The sequence below is a fragment of the Vulpes vulpes genome, chromosome 2 (genome assembly GCF_048418805.1).
Source record: "Vulpes vulpes isolate BD-2025 chromosome 2, VulVul3, whole genome shotgun sequence".
Taxonomy (NCBI): Eukaryota; Metazoa; Chordata; class Mammalia; order Carnivora; family Canidae; genus Vulpes; species Vulpes vulpes.
The window spans coordinates 135087795-135108722 of record NC_132781.1 but is presented as its reverse complement, the minus strand read 5'-3'; the positions used below and the strand labels follow the sequence as shown (position 1 = coordinate 135108722).

The following is a 20928-nucleotide window of genomic DNA, read 5'->3' as shown; positions in this document are numbered from 1 at the left end:
TATTTGAGGACAGAAAATTTGAATGTAACTACATGAGGAAAATAATGTGAAAATAGTAAATGAACCTGTATATAAAACTAAGGACTGAAATACTACTTTATTCTCATACTTAAACACCAGGTGTAATACTCATTTAAATGTGACTTACCTAGAACTACAGAGCTATTTCTAAATCTTTAATAAACTACAACTTGCTCTTTATTTCCTGAAATTTTACTTCTACTTAACTCTTTTTAACAATGATTAAAAGGCAAAATTATTTGGCACAAAACACAAACCTAAGAAAAGAAAGGAAGTGGCACATTATTATCAGATCCTGGTATCCTTTCTTAGTGGATCCAAAGAAATATGAAGGCAGATTATGTACCATAATTTTTTAAAAACCTAAGGAACATATGCATACAATTCTCGTTACTCAATATGGTTTTGAGTAATTACATATAAGGAGTGCTGTTTGCCCAAATTTAGTCCATTTCAGTTTATTATCTCCTAGGATGAGAAATACTACAAGGAAAACCATAGGCAGAGTTTTAAAAAAGGACTTTTAATGAAAAATATAAAAACATAATCTTGCATCCTTGAAACATGATTTGTATGTCCAACAAGTCCTAAGAACTTCCTAATGTAAAATAAACCTATTTGATATATGTGTATTTTTATTTACATATACAATGAAACAAACCTTATTTTACTTGACAGTAATATTTATGATGCTGACATCCTCATAGGGCTTATCTGTTTTGGGATTGACTTTGACATTGGAGATCCTTTGTACAACTTCCATTCCTTTAGTCACTCGTCCAAACACTGTGTGCTTATTATCAAGCCAAGGCTGCAATGGAGGAGAAATGGAAAATCTTGGTAAACTCAGATTTCCTAAATCACACCCTCTGGGTGAGCAAATTAAAGAGAATTTAAATTTATGCTTCATTTAAAAAATTTAATTAAAAGGATGTACAGTTAATTTCATTTAGCAGCTTTTAAGAATGATTTCCATGTTTATACAAAAAAATATAAAAGCACAGTATACTGTTTAATTAGATTTCTGCATCTTTCAGACCAAAGGGAGCTGGAAGATACTTGCTAAAGGTAAGTGTCTCTGCACAGCTTAACGAGTTATGGCTCAGGTTTTAGAACTTCTCTGCAGGAATCCTCCCTGCATTAAGTAAGAGGCAGTCTGGAACTGTTTAAGCAGCATGTACTTTCATCTTAGACATGGGAGCTCAAATGCTAGCTCTGCTGCTTACTTGATCTCTGACAACTTAAATCATATCTCACTGTTCATTTCCTCATCTATTTTTTAAAACTGGGTATAATGATACTAGAACTTTTGTGAATATTACATGGGACTTTGTGTCTGATAGTAATTATAAATATTTTTCATTGCATGGTGTTTAATTTCAAACAGTGTAATAAGTTGTATCATTTTGTGTAAGTGCAAGCAAGAAAGCTCAATATTATACTGTATTTTATCAAAAATACAGTGCCATTGATTATGGGCTGCATTCTGATTTCAGAGATATAAGAATATATATAAAGGTCTTAAAATTGAGAATTCATATACTCTAATTTCCCCCCATTCTAAAGATAAGGAAAAAGGCCCCGAAGTGAAGTAATTTGTTTTCTATTGTACAATTAGTATTGGCAAAGTTGACTTAAACTCAAGTGTCCTTAGTTACAAAAGTATAGTTTTACAAAGTAAAATCTGATTTGTTCGGTAATTTTACATTTTCTCCTTTAAATTGTTTTCATTTTTATATTCTGGCAGATATAAATAATGGTAGAAAATAGTGCAGTTCTCTTCCACTGGATTCATTTTTACATCGTAAACTATGAATCTGTGGCTTACAGACAATGCTGTTCTACTTACCGTTGGTACTACTGTTATGAAAAACTGGGATCCATTAGTATTTGATCCAGCGTTGGCCATGCTGAGCGTATATGGTCTGTCATGTCGTAATGTTGAGTGAAATTCGTCTTCAAATTCTCCTCCCCATATGCTTTCACCTCCCATACCAGTACCTGTTGGGTCTCCTGTCTGAATCATGAAGCCCTTAACAAGAAGTACACAAAAAACATATTACACTGTTCTTTTCTATTTTTTTTTAATGATTTTATTTATTCATGAGAGACCGAGAGAGAGAGAGAGAGAGAGAGAGAGAGAGAGAGAGGCAGAGACACAGGCAGAGGGAGAAGCAGCCTCCCTTTAGGGAGCCCGATGTGGGACTCGATCCCAGGACCCCGGGACCATGCCCTGGGCTGAAGCCAGACGCTCAACTGCTGAGCCACCCAGGCATCCCTACTTTACTTTGGAAGATAAATTTCCTCCGCTTACACACTACCTTGTTTCAGTGACTGAAACAAAATCGCAAAGGTCTCCTCATTGACAGACATGTACTGGCTTTCCCAATAATCCAATTAAAAACAATGAATATTTTAAGTAAGTTTTAGATCTGTATAGTGTGGTAGGTTTTACAGAATTGCCCCACTTTATTCTCTTCCCTTTCCCTCAACACTGTGGATTGCCTGGTTCACTAATTCTTCTAATTCACTAATTCTTTCAGACACCCACCCTACCACCCCCCTCAAACCTGGTTATTCTTCCTGTCATTTCTCCTGCCATTTCTGACCTGCCAGTAACCAAGAGCTACACTACGGCCCATCCATTTTATGGAACCCTGCTCAACAAAATCCTGGGCCAAGTTCTTTCTGACTTCAGGTTTTAATGATGGTTCTCCAATTTTACTGTTATGTGCTGCCGAAGCAAGCACTTAATGATGGTTCTCAAAGACTGAGTGGCATCACGTCTCTTCTATTATTTAAAATCTTATCTTTTAGATCTACACCTTATCTAGTCACCAGGTACAAGTAACCTTAGCTACTGATTTTATCTAAGCATGACCTTTTTACTCAGTATGTGGCCCTGGTTTTAGATGCTGACAAAATACTGATGCAATGTTTCTAAAAAGGCACCAAGTTACTATTCCTGCACTTGATTCTAGATCTGATGTTCGTGACCATCCATTTTTCTTTTGGCTTCCATAGCCCATTTTTCCTATTCATTTCTAATAAATTGATCATTGGGAGACAAAGAAGATTCCTTAGGCTTAAACTTCTGGTTTTGCAAAAACTATTCCTGAAATGACATAAATTTTGTGTCAACTTAGGGAGCCTGGGTGGCTCAGTCACATAAGCATCTAACTCCTGGATTTGGCTGAGGTCATGCATGATCTTAGGCTCGTGGGATCAAGCCCAGCATCAGGCTCTGAACTCAACGGGGAGTCCGCTTGAAGATTCTCTCCCTCTGACCCTTCCCCTGCTCACACACACACACACACACACACTCTCTCTCTCTCTCTCAAAAAGATAAATCTTTAAAAAATTTCTTGTATAACTTACCTTAATTATACGGTGAAATGTATGTCCATTATAATAACCATTTCTGCTATGAACACAGAAGTTTTCCACTGTCTTAGGGCACCTAGTAAGACATATGTTAAAATATGAAATCTATTCAGAGCATCTTAAGACAGTTTTCTTTGCAGTTGTGCTTTTTTTTTTTTTTTTAAGATTTTATTTATTTATTCATGAGAGACACAGAGAGGGAGGCAGAGACACAGGCAGAGGGAGAAGCAGGCTCCATGCAGGGAGCCCGATGTGGGACTCGATCCTGGGTCTCCAGGATCACACCCCAGGCTGCAGGCGGTGCTAAACCGCTGGGCCACCGGGCCTGCCCTGCAGTTGTGCTTTTTAATGGTGTTTTCAGTATCTTCTGAAACTCTCAGGAGTCATTTTTCATAACCTCTTCTATTTTTTTTTTTTAAAGATTTTTTATTCATGAGAGACAGAGAGAGAGAGGCAGAGACACAGGCAGAGGGAGAAGCAGACTCCATGCAGGGAGCCCGACGTGGGACTCGATCCTGGGTCTCCAGGATCAGGCCCTGGGATGAAGGTGGCACTAAACCACTGAGCCACCCAGGCTGCCCACATAACCTCTTCTAATCTTAGGATAAGCAAAAGTTGAAAGAGCATACAAACCATAGTATATTCATATTGTTTAATTCATTATCTTTAGATCATGATTGCTTATATTTGAGCTTGACAGTATTTAAATTTCAAAGTCATTTAGCAGGTTAAAAAATACAACTAAAGCACCTTAAAGTATATATGTTCACTGCATATATAAAAGTTCACTGAACCCATATAGTGGGTTCAGTTCTTGGGAAAGATAATTCCCTTATACAAAGAATGTTATGGTACAGTAACACCATTCCTGACTAAGCATTTACTCTCTGAAATATCTCCCAAATTTAATCAACTTTAAATGACAATCACAAAGTATGAAGCTTTCCAAATAATGTTAATCAATCTCATGTGATGATTTAATAAGGTACATTATCATGTAATAGCTCTTAGACCTGGGAATAGAAGGGAGATACAAAAGATAATTGCACGAAGTACATTAGGGGACAGGCTTAATAGCTGCATGGAGGTTAGGCAGAGTACCTAAAATGAGACGGTCCAGGTATCTAGAGCTGCTTAGTTCTTTGTTCATTACCACGGCAGGTATAAAACATATCCAAAATAAGTACTTTTAAGTAAAGGTGTTGTAAAAGATGTAACCTTTTGGATCAAGAATAGCCAGATATTCTACTGTATCTGGCATTCCATGTTCATCTTGCAAAATTTTAAACTGTCCAGAATACTTTTCTTTTTTCAATTCAATGGCCTTATGTTTTTTGTTGGAACTTTTCAAACAAAAGGATAACACTGGGACTAAAAAAGGGGTTGTGGATGTCTAGCAAATGACAGGGGAAAAAATTATCCTCCCCTTAAGGATTTGCTTTGAGGGTAAAGCCAATTATAACAAGTGAGTCACAAAATCTAGTTGAGATGTGTTGTTAATGGTAATATATTTATCACTTATAGTTTACATTCAGCACTTTCATAGCCATATGTTTCATATTCACAATAATAAACCTATGAAGTATGTGTGTGTGTGTGTGTGTGTGTGTATAATTATCCCATTTTCTAGAGGAACAGTTATCAGAAAACTAAAGGTAGATGTTCTTTCTAATACTTCAATTCTTTAAAATTTCTCAAGTTGGAATAATTTAAGGTTGCACGGTTTCTTAAAACAGAAATATTTACATCGATGTTTAAGACAATGAAAATAGTACATACTCAACAGGAAAAAGTTTGATGTGGATGTCTCCCATACTTGTGTGGATAATGGCACTGTCTGAAACTCGTTTAGGTCCTTCAGCTTGAGTAGCTGCCATGACTTCTTCTTTAGAAGGTTTCTCATTAAAAACATCTCTGTCAGAATCTGCACTTTTTGTATCTTCTGGTTCTCGTTTGGTAAACTCACAAGAAAAGAGAGTGAATGAATTAAATTTTCATCTGGTTAAAATTTATCAACAATAAAATTTAATTACTATTTGTGATGTTTGAGAAAAGAAAATTCACATCAGAGTAATAAAACCTTATTTTAGGAATCACTTCCTATTACAGGATGTGTAACGCAGTTATTTTTACACTTGTCTAATAAGAAAATAATCCATTTAATGAAGATGTATGTATGATTTCAAATGGGGTTAAATTTCTTTTTGGATACACATTTAACAAGATACAGTTTTCTGGGATAGCTTTCTGCTTCTGCCTGGTATTACATCATAACCTGTCACCTGCTGCTTACTTTTCACCGTTTAGATTTCCTGGGTTTGAATTCTAGCTCCGCTACTTAGTAGCTTACACAATTTGGGAAAGTAAATTCATTTCTTCCTTTTATATAGGGATAAGAGGGCAGCCCCGGTGGCCCATCTGTTTAGTGCTGCCTTCAGTTGAGGGCATGATCCTAGAGACCCAGAATCAAGTCCTGGGTTAGGCTCCCTGCAGGGAGCCTGCTTCTCCCTCTGCCTGTGTCTCTGCCTCCCTCTCTCTCTCTCTCATGAATAAATAAATGAAATCTTTAAAAAACAATAATAAATAAATAGGGATAATAATAACTACCTCAAAATAGTACCTGTTGTCAAGATTAAATGAAGGGATATAAAATGTTTAGAGAACAGTGCCCAACATGTAGAAGGTACTATACACATATTAATAATTGTTATTATTTCAAGAAGCAGAATTTTAAGTGAAGTAGAAATTTCAGGATACCTTAGGATATTGGGAAAACTGAAAGAAACTTTTCAATTGTTGAAACTTTAGATTAGGGAAACCTAGGTGGCTCAGCGGTTTAGCGCCTGCCTTTGGCCCAGGGCATGATCCTGGCTCCCGGGATCAAGTCCCACAACGGGCTCCCTGCATGGAGCCTGCTTCTCCCTCTGCCTATTCCCTGCCTCTTTGTCTCTGTGTCTCTCCTGAATAAATAAATAAAATCTTTTTTTAAAAAAGAAAAGTTTGGATGGATAAACTGCTATTTCCTACATTTATCAATCAATAAATAAGCTGAATAGCATCATAGTTGCTTACAATACATCAGATGAAAGAATGAGTATGCTATAATGAGCCAGACACTTTACCAAACCTTGTGAATAGTGAAGAAAATATAATGCCCTGTACTTGAGAATTTTGTATTAAGGAAGAGATGACAGGGTCAGAGATTTTAAAAAAAAAGGGAATTATTCCAAAGACTGTGACACACACTGCACAAGCAGACATACCTACTCAGACTTGATGTCAAGAGAAGGCTGCCAATTTGAGACCTAGTAAAAGCAGGGACTGGGGGCAGGTGTGTGATGGGCAGAAGTAACAGCTTGTGTAAATGCACTGAGGTATAAAAAAAGGACAATTAACTACTGCAAAGGAGTTCAAGTTCAGCACAGTGTAGCAAATGAACTAAAAATGAAGAAAGATAGGTAGATGAGCCAGCTGAGAGCTGACGAGCCATTAAAGAATTTTAGGCAAAGAAATTGCCGAATTTGGGACTTAGAAAGTCTCTGATTGCAGTGTGGAGGATAGAATGGTAGGGTAGAGGTCTTCATGTTTGAGATTTTTCTGCTTGACTCAATGGTTAGGACACTGCTACTTTTAGCTGCTTGGTAGTTTGATTCTGAGCCCAATGTTAGTTAATAGAAGAAGTACTTGCAGTGCAGTAGAAAAAAGTAATTCCTCAGGAATACACACTTTTCAAGTAGCATTATTACAAGGGAGTTAAAAGGTAATAAAAAGAAATGTGCTTAGAGGAGGCAGTGTGCAAGTTCAGGGGAGATAAATTATGTTTAGAATAAAAGATGAAAAATAATCCTTTTCAGGAGAATTTTAAAACCCCATAGTGAAAACTATTTTGGATGCAATTATTACCGTAACCACTTACTTCCTAACATCTTAGACAACACAAATAGTTTTAGAAGCCAGGTTGAAAAAAATTTCAAAACAAGAGGGAAAACAGTACAAATTCAAGTCCTAGTTAAAAATTCTACAATATTAACGTTTTAAGATGGTATTCTGGTTGTTTAGAAAGTCTGCTATTATTGCCAACATTCTCTTCAGTTGAAAGCACAAGCTAAGAAAATAAAGCTCCAACCAAATTGGAATAATTAAGGTCTATTTCCTAGTATTTCCGCATACCATATAAAATCTGTTCTTTTTGAAAGATGTACAAACTATTGTTGGGTCAGCTTGAATATTCTGAAGAACGGGGTTTTCAGATGCTTTCATTTCTATGGTAGTTGCAGCACGATGTTTTTTAGCTATTCCCTGGAACAAAGCCAACTGCATCACTCTGATATTTTCTTGCTTGCCTAAGATGCGCACACACCTGGAAAACACAATGTTTTATACAACAAAATTATCAGAATGAACTCCAATTATAAAACCTTTATAGTTAAAAGGTAGGAATCAACTATCCTTAATCCTTTACCTTTGTATAAAAGAATAAGTGAAAGTTTTTAAAAAAAGTGTTTCTCTCTCTCCCCCCAAAACAGTGACTTTAAATTGGTAAGTGGCTGGAATTTTCAGGTTAAAAAAATACAATCATTCAGTCATTTAGTTTTAACCTATCTCTATTATTTTAATCTTTCTGCAAGCCTTCAAAGATTCTATACTGCCAAGAACTACAATATAAATTTGTTTACATGTGAGAATGCACGGCAATAGATCTTTTTTTCCCTTTAAAATATACTTGAAGTTCTTTTCATTTACATTCAGTGATAGTATCTGATTGTAGCTATTTTGTACTAAAACCAAATGGACTGTTTACACAAAAGGCTTATTGTGGTTTCATGCATTTTAACTTCTGATTTTATGTCTAGCAGGATGTAATGCTGAATTCTGTGGTTAAAATATTTGGCAACATTTAACATGAACCAGGCTAATTTAAATCAATAAGCAAAAGAGAGATTGAAACTTGTTAAAAAAAAAAAAAAAACAACTTGAAACTATGCATATCTTTTTTCCATTTCTTCTACAAACATGAGTGGAAACTTTTTACATAAGATTATAAACAACCAAAAGACCACAGAAAAATCCAGTCAAAACATTTGGTTAAGTTTAGACATTTGGGACCATTCCACTTGTCTTGGAACAAACAAAACTCCCATTGTTTCCCTGAAGGAGGAAATGGTCCCCCATAAATGAATGCACTTTTAAAAAACATGTTAAAGCTTACCGGTTTGTTTCTACATTTATAACTTTAATGCCTAGCATGGTTCCATACAGCACGAAGTGTCCAGTTTCATCAAAAACTATGTTAATTAATCTTACTGCATCCACCTTCTCCAACTCACGTTCAACAGCCATTCGTCGGCCAAATTCCATGTCGGGTAGCTGTTGCCTCATCTGCTGCAGTTCAGTAAACATCTAGGAAGCAAACCATTTATTAACAAAAAAGCTACATGATAAAGGGAATGACAATTTAAATAGTAGTGCAGTATACATTAAGAGCCACTGAAAGTTTGTGTACTTAAGTGTTATTTTAAGGTGGAATCTATTAAAAAATAAATTATTATAGTATTAAAAAATAGTATTTACACTAACTGGTTCTAATTACAAAAAAGTTAATATACCTACTGTTTTCTCTTTTTAAACTATATCTGCTGCCTTTTATAAGCCACAGACTAGTACCTTCCAATAGAAATATAAAGCAAACCACACATACAATTTTAAATTTTCAATTAGCTACTTAAACAAGAAAAGAAACAGGTGAAATTAGTCTTAGTAATGTTTTATTCAACCCAATATATCCAAAATATAATCATTTAAACTTAAAGCAATACTAAAAAATTGAGATGAGGCGCCTGGCTGGCTTCAGTTGGTAGAGGATGTGACTCTTGATCTCAGGGTTTCAAGTTCTAGCCCCGTGATGGGTGTAGAGATTACTTAAAATCTTAAAAAAAAAAATTGAGATATATCACATTCTATATTTCTCATATTAGGTCTTTTAAATCCTGTGTGTATTCTATACTTTCACCCATCTCAGTTTGGACTAGCCACATATCAAGTCCTCAACAGCCACATGTGGCTAGTGGCTATAATACTGGACAATGCAACTATTGACAGGGATCATGGGCCTGACATAATGTAACAAGCACTCAATTGTTGAATGAATAAATTCGTATTATTTCACTAATTTATAACAATTTCATTACATTTTAGAAAATGTTTCAAGTTATTTTTACAGAAAGCCCACACAGATTATTATTAGGTAAATGTGTCTTCGTGTAGATGAATATTTTTATGAGTGCTCTGTAGTTTTTATATTTGGTTTTCTTATCTTCAGAAAAGATATTATTATTAAAAGATATTATTTAAAATAATTTTCATAAAGGTTTACATCATAATTATTATGTATTATCATACCACAGGCTTCCCCAAAATATGATCTTTCATTCAGTTTTCCAGACATTTAGGGCATCAAGCAGCAGAATTCAAAAGTAGCTCTCCATTGGAGACGAAAAGGAACCAGGCTTATGTCCAGTCTAATTTTTCTTATGCCTGCATTAACTGGAAATCCCGTTCTTCTAGATACGGAAAGAACAACGATGTACACAACTCCAAAAAACAAAAGGAGGTATATGTATTAGGGAACAACATGAAGCAAAGGTCTTATAGGTCAGATAAAAAGCCTGGTCATTAAAAAAGCCTACTCATTAGGATTTCTTGTCTCCAGTCTCTGGGACTGATAAGTGGTTATTTTTTTTTAATTTTTTTAGTTTTTTTAATTTTTTAAGATTTTATTTATTTGTTCATGAGAGACAGAGAGAGAGAGGCAGAGACACAGGCAGAAGGAGAAGCAGGCTCCACGCAGGGAGCCCTACGCGGGACTCAATCCTGGGTCTACAGGATACACCTTGAGCTGCAGGTGGCGCTAAACCACTGCACCACCCAGGGATCCCGGTAATTGCTTATTCTTATGCCACAAATAGCCTAGATACTGGACTACATTTTTGTAGCAATTATTTTGTTAGAAGATTCATTTTCTTTCTTACTCTTTTCTTTTCTTTTTTCCTTTTCTTTTCTTCTCTTTTCTCTTTCTTTCCTTCCTCTTTCTCTTTCTTTCTTTCTTTCTTTCTTTCTTTCTTTCTTTCTTTCTTTCAAGATTTTTTTTATTTGAGAGAGAGTGAAAGCGAGAGAGATCACAGAGGGAGAGGAAGATGGAGAAGCACACTGGCCCCTGAGCAGGGAGCCCAATATGGGCCTCAATCCCAATATCATGAACTCAACTGAAGGCAGATACCTAACCGATTGAGCCACCCGAGTTTCCCAAGAAGATTCATTTTCAGGACTTAAAAGATTTGTAGATAGCCCTCTGCCTGTATATGAGTGTTTCATAAGTGTTAATCCAACCTGATAAGTACATTGGTAAATTTTTACATATTCTAGCCTTAATACCAGAGCCTCTGTGATACACAATTCAGCTATATGCAGCTTATGCATATCTTATTAACTGTGAGATTCCATACATTTACTACTCACTAGTATTCTAACTAATGTACTTGGCTTTTTTTTTTTTTTTGTAATCTCTCAAATTCTGAATCTCAACCTCTGTCAATAAGCTTTACTACTGACTACTCTTATCATCTGAGCCCTTTGACTTTGACAAATGTTGAAGACAACAATGAAGAAATGAGTGGACTGAACAGCTGAGAGTATTCGTGTTAAGAGATTTATATCCAGAGACTGTGTTTTTAAATATTTCTTTTTCTAAGGCATCTCCGAGGAGCTGCAAGCTGGTAGAGAGCCTTTAAGTTATATTTAAACTAGTATGTAGTTACTGGCCACCATTAAAAAAGAACCCATCACAAAAAAGTTTTCTCCTTTCCTTAAAAGTATAGTGGAAAGCTATTCTCTTCCACCAAGAAAATGAGTCATGAGGATGACTTGACCAGCAAGCAGATCTTCACATTTGTCTGGATTCATACTACTTCAGGCAGATAATCCACCCAACTTATTGCCCCTTGCCAACCAACAAGAGTGTCACTAATAAGAATAATAGAATTTGAGACCTTAATGTAGGGAATGTAATACAAATTGGTCCCTACTAAGACTATAAAATTGACACTGTCATACAATAAATGTTACTGCTATAAAGGTTCAACCCACAGACTCTTAGAGGACTCAACATACCATTAGTAGTTAGAGAACACTTGAGGAAAACCGGTGATGAGACCCACATTTCTACAAAAAAGTTAACTTTGCATGGATAGAAACTCTTATTCTACAACCACATGCTTTAATGAGTTCTCGGTAACTAATTATGTGTCAAGTAGAATGCTGGAGATACAAACATGAACTGGAACAGATAAGGGATCAGAGATCACGTAAGTTTAATCTATGAGGGGTCGGATATGTATTAGTCAAAAGTAAGACCATACCAAATGCTCTAAGAGAAAATAAACAGAGCAGTATTGAGTCATTAAAAAAGCTGTCCTAAGGGCTCAGTCAGTTAAGCAGCCAACTCTTGGTTTTGGCTTAGGTTGTGACCTCATGGGTGGTGAGAGCCCCCGAATCAGGCTCCATGCTGAGCAAGGGTAGCGTCTTCTTGAAGATTTTCTCCCTCTGTCCCTACCCCCTCCAGCTCAAGGTGTGCTTTAGTCTCTCTCACTCTCTCTAAAATAAATAAATAAATCTTTAAAAAAAAAAAAAAAAGTCCTACATTAGATAAACAGTGAATTTCTACAGGGAGTGACCCTTTCAATATGATTTGAAGCATGAGTTCAACAGGTAATGGAATCAGGGAGGGGTGACTCCAGGTAGCAGGTAAAGCATATGCAAAGGCTCTTTGGTGGGAGCATGTTCAAGAAACTGAAAGAAGGCCTACATGGCTAGAGTAAGAGGTAGGGAGGAAGGTGATTTACAGTAGGCTAAAGTGGTAGGCAAAGGCCACAATGAGGCAGGCCATGAATTTGGCCTTGATCCTAGGAACAACAAGAAGTCACTAAAAGGTTCAAAAATAACATGATCAGACACGCACTTTAAAGAAATTTCTCTGGGTACAGCAAGGAAAACAGATTAGGAAGAAGCCAGAAAATAGGCAGTAGGCCATGAGGTAGTCCAGGCAAAAGATCATGAGCTATGGTAGTGACAGCTGTGCTAAAAGGAAATGGATAAATTTAAAGCATATTTAGAAAGTCAAATTGACAGGATTCGTGATGAATTAAAAAGAGGGGTAAGGAAAAAGTTATGAAGATAAGGATGACTTCAGGTTTCTGGTTTGTGCAAAAAGATGGATTTGGTGCCATTCATGCAGACAGCAAAACAAAACAAAACAAAATGACAACAACAAAACAAAAAAGATGATAGCACCAGCTCTGCTCGTAATAGAAAGCTGGAAAAATCAATTTGGGAATAGTCATAGAACAGGCACGAGTGAACAGGGTTAAGAGAAGGGTGCCTAGGGTGAGTTTTGAGAAGATTCAGAAGATGAACTTAGAAACAAAACTAAACTAGAAACACAGTCACTATGAATACATGAATAATTGGCTCAAAAGATATCATATCATAAACCTAAGGAATAACACTGAAAGACAGCAGACAGCTGGATAACATCTTCAATGTGCTAAAAGAAAACAATCATCAATGTAAATATCTACATCCTGAAAAAAATATCTTTTAAGAAATAGGACAAAATAAAGACATTTAGAAAAAAATATTCATTAAATTTATATTGCACTTACACTTAGTGATTCATCGAAGACTCTCATGAGTTTTCCAGTCAAAAATCTGAAAATTCTAACTTTTCTATCAGAACCAATAGTAGCTATTTTCTTCCCATCAGGTGAAAAACATATGCTGGTTGGATAAGCCTTGCACTTGGCAAATTCATATAAATCTGTGTCAGTTTTATATTCCCAGTTCACATTTTTGGGGAACTTATATTCATGAGGAGGCCCAGTCCAGTATTCAATCATTCCAGATTTATCAGAAGACACTATTGCTTTGTAAACTGCATTCAGCCGTATCTGAGTAAGAGGTGACGTATGAAGTTTGTCAAAAATATGAAGTGGCTGGTTGTCTCCTCGACCATCATAAATAAAAATTTTTCCTGTGCTCTTCTCAGAAGCAGCAACTGAAGATATGGCATCCCCTGGGCAATAGATCCACTCACACTGTCCAGGAAAATAGCTAAAATATTTAAGAATCAAGGGAGAAAAAGAGTTAGATACAAGTAAGCATCCTTATCCACCCTCACCACCAAAAAAAAATCCTGGCCAAGGGACGCCTGGGTAGCTTGGCAGCTTGGCACCTGCCATCGGCCCAAGGCATGGTCCTGGAGTCCCAGGATCAAGTCCCACGTCGGGCTCCCTGCAAAGAGCCTGCTTCTCTCTCTGCCTGTGTCTTTGCCTCTTTCTCTGTATCTGTCATGAAATTAAAAACAAAAAAAAGAAAAGAAAAAAAATCCTGGCCAATGATTTAGCTAGTTTTGGATTCCGTGCTCAAAAGTAGCAGAGATAGAAAATGGAGAGGAACAGCTAAGAAAAGCTACTAATTTTTCTCTTTCTGATCTCATTAATGTAATGGTAATAACTTCTGAGGATTTATCAGACCACAAAGAGAAGTGCATGTTAACAGATCATTTACTTCTCTTGGGTAGACAAGAAAACCTAAACAAATCTGAGCCTTAAAATATTCCAAGACATTGCCTTTTGGACCTCTGTCTATATCTTAGTCTATATATAACTTACTTTTAAAAACAGGTTAGCATGTAATAGTGTACTTGATAAATCCGTTCTTGAAATGTTTAAAATCAAAATATTTTAGCTATGACTGTGATCAAAAGAAAAACATTTTGATATCACATTCTCATTAGTAACTTGATCTTAAAACTGGACAGATTTAATCAATACACCAAACTTACACATTCAAATGAGTGTTGTCTCTTTCTAGGCAGTTTGAGAAGTTAAACAGGTATCCCAATGTTGGTGTTGATGCTCAAAACTTTTTCGGGACTTCTCTTTTAGAATTTCTAGCAGAACTTTAGAAAAAACCCAAAACATTCTTTCTATATCCTCAAAGGTGGCAAAGGTTCAACATTTATGAATAGATTTAATTTTTAAAAACAGCTAAAGTGTAGGTAAACAAAGCAGAAGAATAGGACAAATAACCAAAAGATACTTCCATTTCTAGTCAAAAATAAGTTCTGACCATAAGTAATGAGACTGATTTCCGTTAGTGGCTCATAAACTGGTTTTGAAGGAAATTCCAAAAGAAATCCTGTTATGTAATGAACTGTTGTTCTTCTCCCTCCACCATTCATATGTTGCAGTTACCCAAGGTGATCCTATCTGGAGATAATTAGGAGGGAATTAAAGTTGAATGACATCCTAAATGTGGGGCCCTAATTCCATAGGCCTGTGGCCTTCTGAGAAGGGAAAGAGCAAGATACCATTCCTCACTACATCCTGTCCCCCAAGAGTCCTCACCACAAATTAAACCCCACTGGAACCTTGATCTTGCACTTTCCAGCCGCCAGACTCAGAAAATAAATTTCTACTGTTTAAGCCTCTTAGCTTACAGTCTTTTGTAATGGCAGTCTGACCTAAGACAAGTCCCAAAACTTTTTGACGATGCTATGACTTTCAGGCTGACAGTCACTTAGATGTATATAAATTAGTATGGTATCTAGGAAAGACATGCTTAAAATATTCCTCTCATTCCTGTACAATCTAACCACATAGTTTGGGTATCGATATAATTTAAAATCACCAACAAATCACCTCAATTCCAAAATGTACATAAGCCTTATAGGGCACAATACATATAACTGCAATAAACACAGCAAGGAAGTTAATTCTAAATACCAGTATATCAGACATTATGGATCCTTGTTAATTCATTAAGTAACATTAAATGGATATAATTAATTCTTGTTATGATGCTGTTTAAAAATTAATGACAAAACCACAACAGAATGATTAATGACAATGATTAAAATGACAAAACCACAGAGGAAGCCTCAAAATAGAACATAACAAGGATTCATGTATTATTTTCCCAAGCAATATTCAAAGGCACATTTTTAATAGAATGGCAATATATTGTTTAGAAATATCTACAAAATGATGTTTAAAAATTTCACTAAGTTAAAAAAATATATACTTTAAAAGACTCACCCAAGCTTCAGCATATTGATCATGTCAAAGTTCACTACATCAAACACCTTCATTGCTTTATCATCACCCACAGAACAGAACAATGCTCCCTCAGAGCTAACTGCAATACTCTCAATAACTCCTATTTAAATAAATCAAATTAAAACACTCTAGTAAATACCAATGAAATATACATAATTCAAAGAAAAAAAAAGCATTTTTTTTATTTTTTAAAAAAAGCATTTTAAAAGAAACTTTAACCAATAAAATTTAAGAGAGGCACACAAACACAAACACAAAGTGAAATTCTTACCCAGGTGACTACGAAAATGCTTAACAAATTCAATTCCCTCTTCTATTTTCTTCCAGAACTTAACGTGTCCATCATGACTGGCAGTAATAATAAAGTCTGTCCTGCATATATAAAATTATAAAAGTTAACTTGTAAAACAGATTTATGAATTACTTAGTACTCTCAAAGCAATCATTCTTGAGACTCTCTTTCAAAATAGGACTTTTAAAAGATATCTTCCTTTATGAATACCACCATTGCAAATTTTGTAGTTTTGTTGTGAATATCATTAATAGTTGCTGTGTTACTAATTTTAATCCCAAGAACTGAAATCAGAAATGAACTAGCACTTGACATTAAAAAAAAGAAAAGAAATTTTACCAGAAATCACTAGACCATGAGGGCTCTTTAATGCTAAAATCACCCTATAGACAGTGTTTTCACAAGGAAAATGCACTAGTTTTCAGAAGTTGATAAAACATTAAATCTCAATGTATCATTTCTGTATATGCAAAGTTCAACGTATGTTTTTTTAAAATAAATAAAATATTTATTTTTTTAAATTTTTATTCATTTATGATAGTCACACAGAGAGAGAGAGAGGCAGAGACATAGGCAGAGGGAGAAGCAGGCTCCATGCACCGGGAGCCCCACGTGGGACTCGATCCCGGGTCTCCAGGATCGCGCCCTGGGCCAAAGGCAGGCGCCAAACCGCTGCGCCACCCAGGGATCCCTCAACGTATGTTTATTTTGTATCGAAAAGATTTTATACAGAATAGTCTCCCTTGTAAGGTATATAAAAATAGAAACCATTTATTGAAACCTAGAATACATCAGGTACTTCACACATATTCTCTTGAATGCATTTGTTGTATGAAAGAATATACAGACCTTTATTGAACTCAAACTATTACAGAACCTGTGATGTTAAGCAGAAATCCACAGTATCCTAGTTACTGCCACAAATCCTGCTTAATACTGAAGCATTTTTATAAATCAAATTTTTCAGAAAAAAATTAAAAAGATGTGATAGACTTACTTGGTGCATACCACATGGGTGATAACATCTCTATGCATGTAACTGCGTTCATACATAGATGCACTGGGGAGATTTTCAAGATAGACTCTTTCAAACTCTAGAACTGAGAAGAAAAAAGAAAAATGTATTTTTAACTGGAACTATATACTATTTTGAATTTTAAGATTTTCTCAATTCTATTATGTATTTTCTTCTAGATTTTCTTAAATTTCTCTCAACTCGTATGTAGCAGAAAAAAAAATTCAGTGCCTATTATATCCCTTGTAAGTGGATAGCACAGTTATTTAGTCATGACAGGTTCTCAGGTATTATAAAGAAGCTTAAAAAACTGTCCCCAGCACTTAAGAGCTGAGTGATTGATCCTAGCTTCATATGAAGGTTCCATTAAAAACAAAAATCTTAAGTTTTATGATAAGTATTACAACCATTTTTCTAACCATGTAAAGCCAATTATTACTTCTAATTTAAATAAGTAACAAGAGGCCAGTGGCCACTTATATCTGTTTATCTGTAAGGCACTAATCCTCTTTGAAGTCACTGATACTGGGATTAGAGCAGCTAAACATGGTAAAACACTAAATAGATTTTTAGAGCTGAGAAAATCATGGAGTTCTCAATTTTTTTCCAGGGGTAAAACACTTGTAACTGTTAATCTGAGGAAATACTGATTACAAGAGCTATGAACAATTTTACAAGCAAAAATGGACATTATATGTGTATCTATTGTTTTATATGTGTATCTAATAAAATAGTCCAATGATAGCCAAACAGGACTGTAAAAAGTTGCTACATTAACTATGGGATGTTTCCTAGTTTTTCATAACTAATGTATAGCAGACTCAAAGTTATGCACAAAGAACTGCTTTTTCCTTCATTTTTAGTAACGGAAACTCCCATTTTCATATGGGGATCTTGACACCCAGCTGTAAGAGGACATTTCTCATCTCCGGAGTTAGGTGTGACCATGTGTCAATGAGAAGTATGTGCCCGCGAAGGAGTGTCCTTCAAAAGGTGTTCTTCTCTTCCTCAGTCCTACAACTTAGAACTGGGATAACAGCACTATTACTTTAATAACCACTCAGGACAAAGATGAAGGTCATATCCTACTGATGTTTAGGGCAGAGAGCTGGAAAGAGCTTAGGTCCCTTTGGAGCCTCTATACCAATCTTAGACTGTTTACTTTGGGACTCTTTTTACACATGAAAGCAGCACACCTCTTTTTTAATATCATTGACATTTTGGGTCTTTATAATATGTAACTAATATAATTCTATCTGATACACATTTGTTTTGCTGTTTACTTGTTGAAAAGCTATTCAACAATGAATATTCAACAACAAATCTATTTAATAGGTATTTACTCAAAACAAAACAGGTTACAAGGCACATGGGCATGAAGAACATATAATTCCGTCTTTGAGAAACCATTCATTTAATTAAAGGTTGTGTCATATAATAATTTATAATGTCTGCATATAAATGAATACAAAAATCCAGTGTCCAAAGAACATGTTAAACAGGATGGTTCTAATTCTAGAAATACATTATCAAACACCTGTCATTTAATTTTTTTTTAAAGATTTTAAGTAATCTCTACACCCAACATGGGGCTTGAATTTACAATCTTGAGATCAAGAGTCACATGTTCTACCAATTGAGTCAGCCAGGTGCCCCACTCCTGTCTTTTTAGATAAAACCTTCAAAGATATTTTTCTAACGTTTCTTTTTTTTTTAAGATTTTGTTTATTCATGAGAAACAGAGAGAGAGGCAGAGATACAGGCAGAGGGAGAAGTAGGCTCCATGCAGGGAGCCCGATGGGTGACTCGATCCCAGGACCTAGGATCACACCTTGAGCCAAAGGCAGGCGCTAAACCAAAGGCGCTAAACCACTGAGCTCCCCAGGCATCTAATATTTCATACATGTTTTTAAATTTCATTTTTTTCTTCAAACTCAACACTATTGATTGGGTTAAATACAATGAGCATCTTAAGGGCAAACATTTTCACACCTAATTATTTTTCTGTCTCAAACTAAATTAAGCCTTGTAAGATCTGTGTCTCAATACTAGTATCAGCACTTTTTTTCTTTATTTTTCCATGAGAAAAAACATACAGAAATCTTCTAATGCAACAATAAGAGCATTAACTTTGTCATATTCGTTCATTTAATAGATACTAATTGAACACTTGCTACATGCAAAGCACTGTGGCAGGCACTGAAGCAAAGTAGGAATGGACTTTGTTTTGACAGTGGAGAAAAACATTTCAACCATGTGAATAATGGTAAAGTGTAGGAAGTTACTATGGAAATTTGTAAGAGAAAGACCTAACAGTTAAAAAAAAAAAAAAAAAGATAATGTGGGACGCCTGGGCGGCTCAGTGGTTGAGCACCTGCCTTCGGCTCAGGCCGTGAGCCCGGGGTCACGAGATCCGAGTCTGCATCGGGCTCCCTGCAGGGAGCCTGCTTCTCCCTCTGCCTGTGTCTCTGCCTCTCTGTGTCTCATGGATAAATAAAATATATTGTAGAAAATATAAAAGATAATGTACTTTAAAGGTGTCAATCAATGTACAATGTTCAAAAAGGTTGCTTCTTCAACATTTGGATACATGACATTTGAAGGCTGCCTGTAAATTCAGCTGTTAAATATTACCGGCAGTTATGATCAATGTTTTGTTTTCTTTTTAAGAAATTTTTATTTTATTTTTTTTAGAAACCCAGCCTGGCCTGGAGAAGTCACAGGCTTCCCAGAGGGGGTAACAGCGAAAGATGGATGCCAAAGTAGAGCAAGTTAGCCGAGTGAAAATTATTTCGGGTACACACCATCATATCCTGGTAGGCTGCCAAATAAGAAAAACAACAACAACAACAACAACAACAAAACAAAAAAAGAGCATGCCCCCATTCTCAAGTGTCTTAATACGGCTGAAGTAGAGAGTAGATCAGACACACACAAAGTCAGGACGGAGAAGCAGCGGAAACGCGCGGGCGAGGTCAGGAGAGATCCTATCACGAAGCAAGTCACGTTAGGGAGTTCGGACCTTGTTTTGAAGATAACGAGGAATCAGTCCAGGGCGCGAAGCCGAGAGAGTGATAAAGGAAGACCGGACCCTTCAGGAACATCGTGTTTTAATGGCCCTAACATGCTTACGACAAGCCGTTTTATTACAACAATGCTGGAAATAAACATTCAACCTCTGTCCCTCCCCGCTCTTTGGTTCGACGAAAACTTGGGTCACTGCTCCGAGCAAGGAGGAAAAAACCCTTCGGGCCTTGGGGAATCCTAGGGCTCGAAAACCACAGACCGCTGGTTTTAGGTGAAAAAAATCTGCGATCCGGGGAACTCCGGTGACTCTCACGGGTCCGAAGACCCGGCCGTGGCAGGGTCAGGATCAGGATCAAAATCCTGCGGACCTTCCCGCCACAATCCACTCTCGAGAGGCACAGACCCCCGCCCCGCCCCCCGCGCGCCAACACACAGCATCCCTGAGCTACACGGCCTTCCGGAAAGCCGGGCACACACTCCGGCCTGGGCTGCCCGCCGTTAGGGACGCCACGACACCGCCCGGCTCGTGGCCGAGCGGCCTGCGGGAGCCTTAGCATCCGCCGCAACACGTTCTCCCAACGCACCCTGAGGAGCGCCGTCCGCGGTTAACAGAGAGACGCTGCGCTCAGCCCAAGTCGTGCGAGGACAGGGAGGCCAGACATCAGAAGACGACCCTCGGTTCTGAGGGTGCAACGCCCCGCAACCAAACAGCATCTGCGGGTGCGGGCGGCCCCGCCAGCTCCGGGTCGGGGGCCCGCCGATTCCAGCTCGCCCTGGGCCTACGTCTCCAGCTACCTTTCCTCTTCTTGGCCAGCGTCGCCTCTACAGGTAAAGGCCCGACCCAGCGCTCCTCATCCTCCTCTTCGTTCTCCTGGGCCACCGCCACTACCACTGTCAGCTCTCTCTCGCTGCGTTCCGTTTTCTCCGGTTCCTCAGGCTCCCGGCGCCTTCGCCTCCGCAGCTGCGAATCGCCACCACCTTCCGACGCCATAGTGGCCGAAACGTCAGAAAAGGCG

General features: G+C 37.0%; 1 protein-coding gene across 2 annotated transcripts; it reads right to left on the bottom strand.

Annotated features, from left to right (window-relative positions):
• Positions 1-525: 525 nt before the first annotated feature.
• PPWD1 (peptidylprolyl isomerase domain and WD repeat containing 1) lies at positions 526-20927 on the bottom strand. Of its 2 annotated transcripts, none has more exons than XM_026019361.2 (11): positions 20497-20927; positions 16868-16970; positions 15850-15950; positions 15558-15678; positions 13122-13569; positions 8615-8805; positions 7576-7765; positions 5185-5366; positions 3400-3481; positions 1871-2053; positions 526-832 (listed from the first exon to the last, which is right to left on the bottom strand). In XM_026019361.2, the coding sequence occupies exons 1-11, from the start codon at positions 20624-20626 to the stop codon at positions 689-691; spliced, it is 1875 nt and encodes a 624-aa protein (XP_025875146.1). In that variant the 5' UTR covers positions 20627-20927; the 3' UTR covers positions 526-688. The 2 variants fall into 2 exon arrangements, with proteins under 2 accessions (XP_025875146.1, XP_025875138.1); XM_026019353.2 differs by having other exon boundaries at positions 20708-20926.
• Position 20928: the final 1 nt, after the last annotated feature.

Coding starts and splice junctions, on each gene's coding strand:
- PPWD1 (XM_026019353.2), bottom strand. CDS start 20,903: ATGGCGTCGGAAGGTGGTGGCGATTCGCAGCTGCGGAGGCGAAGGCGC. Junction 7,766..8,614: donor ATAAATGTAGAAACAAACCG/GTAAGCTTTAAC, acceptor TGTGTTTTCCAG/GTGTGTGCGCATCTTAGGCA. Junction 833..1,870: donor TCATAACAGTAGTACCAACG/GTAAGTAGAACA, acceptor CCTCCATTGCAG/CCTTGGCTTGATAATAAGCA.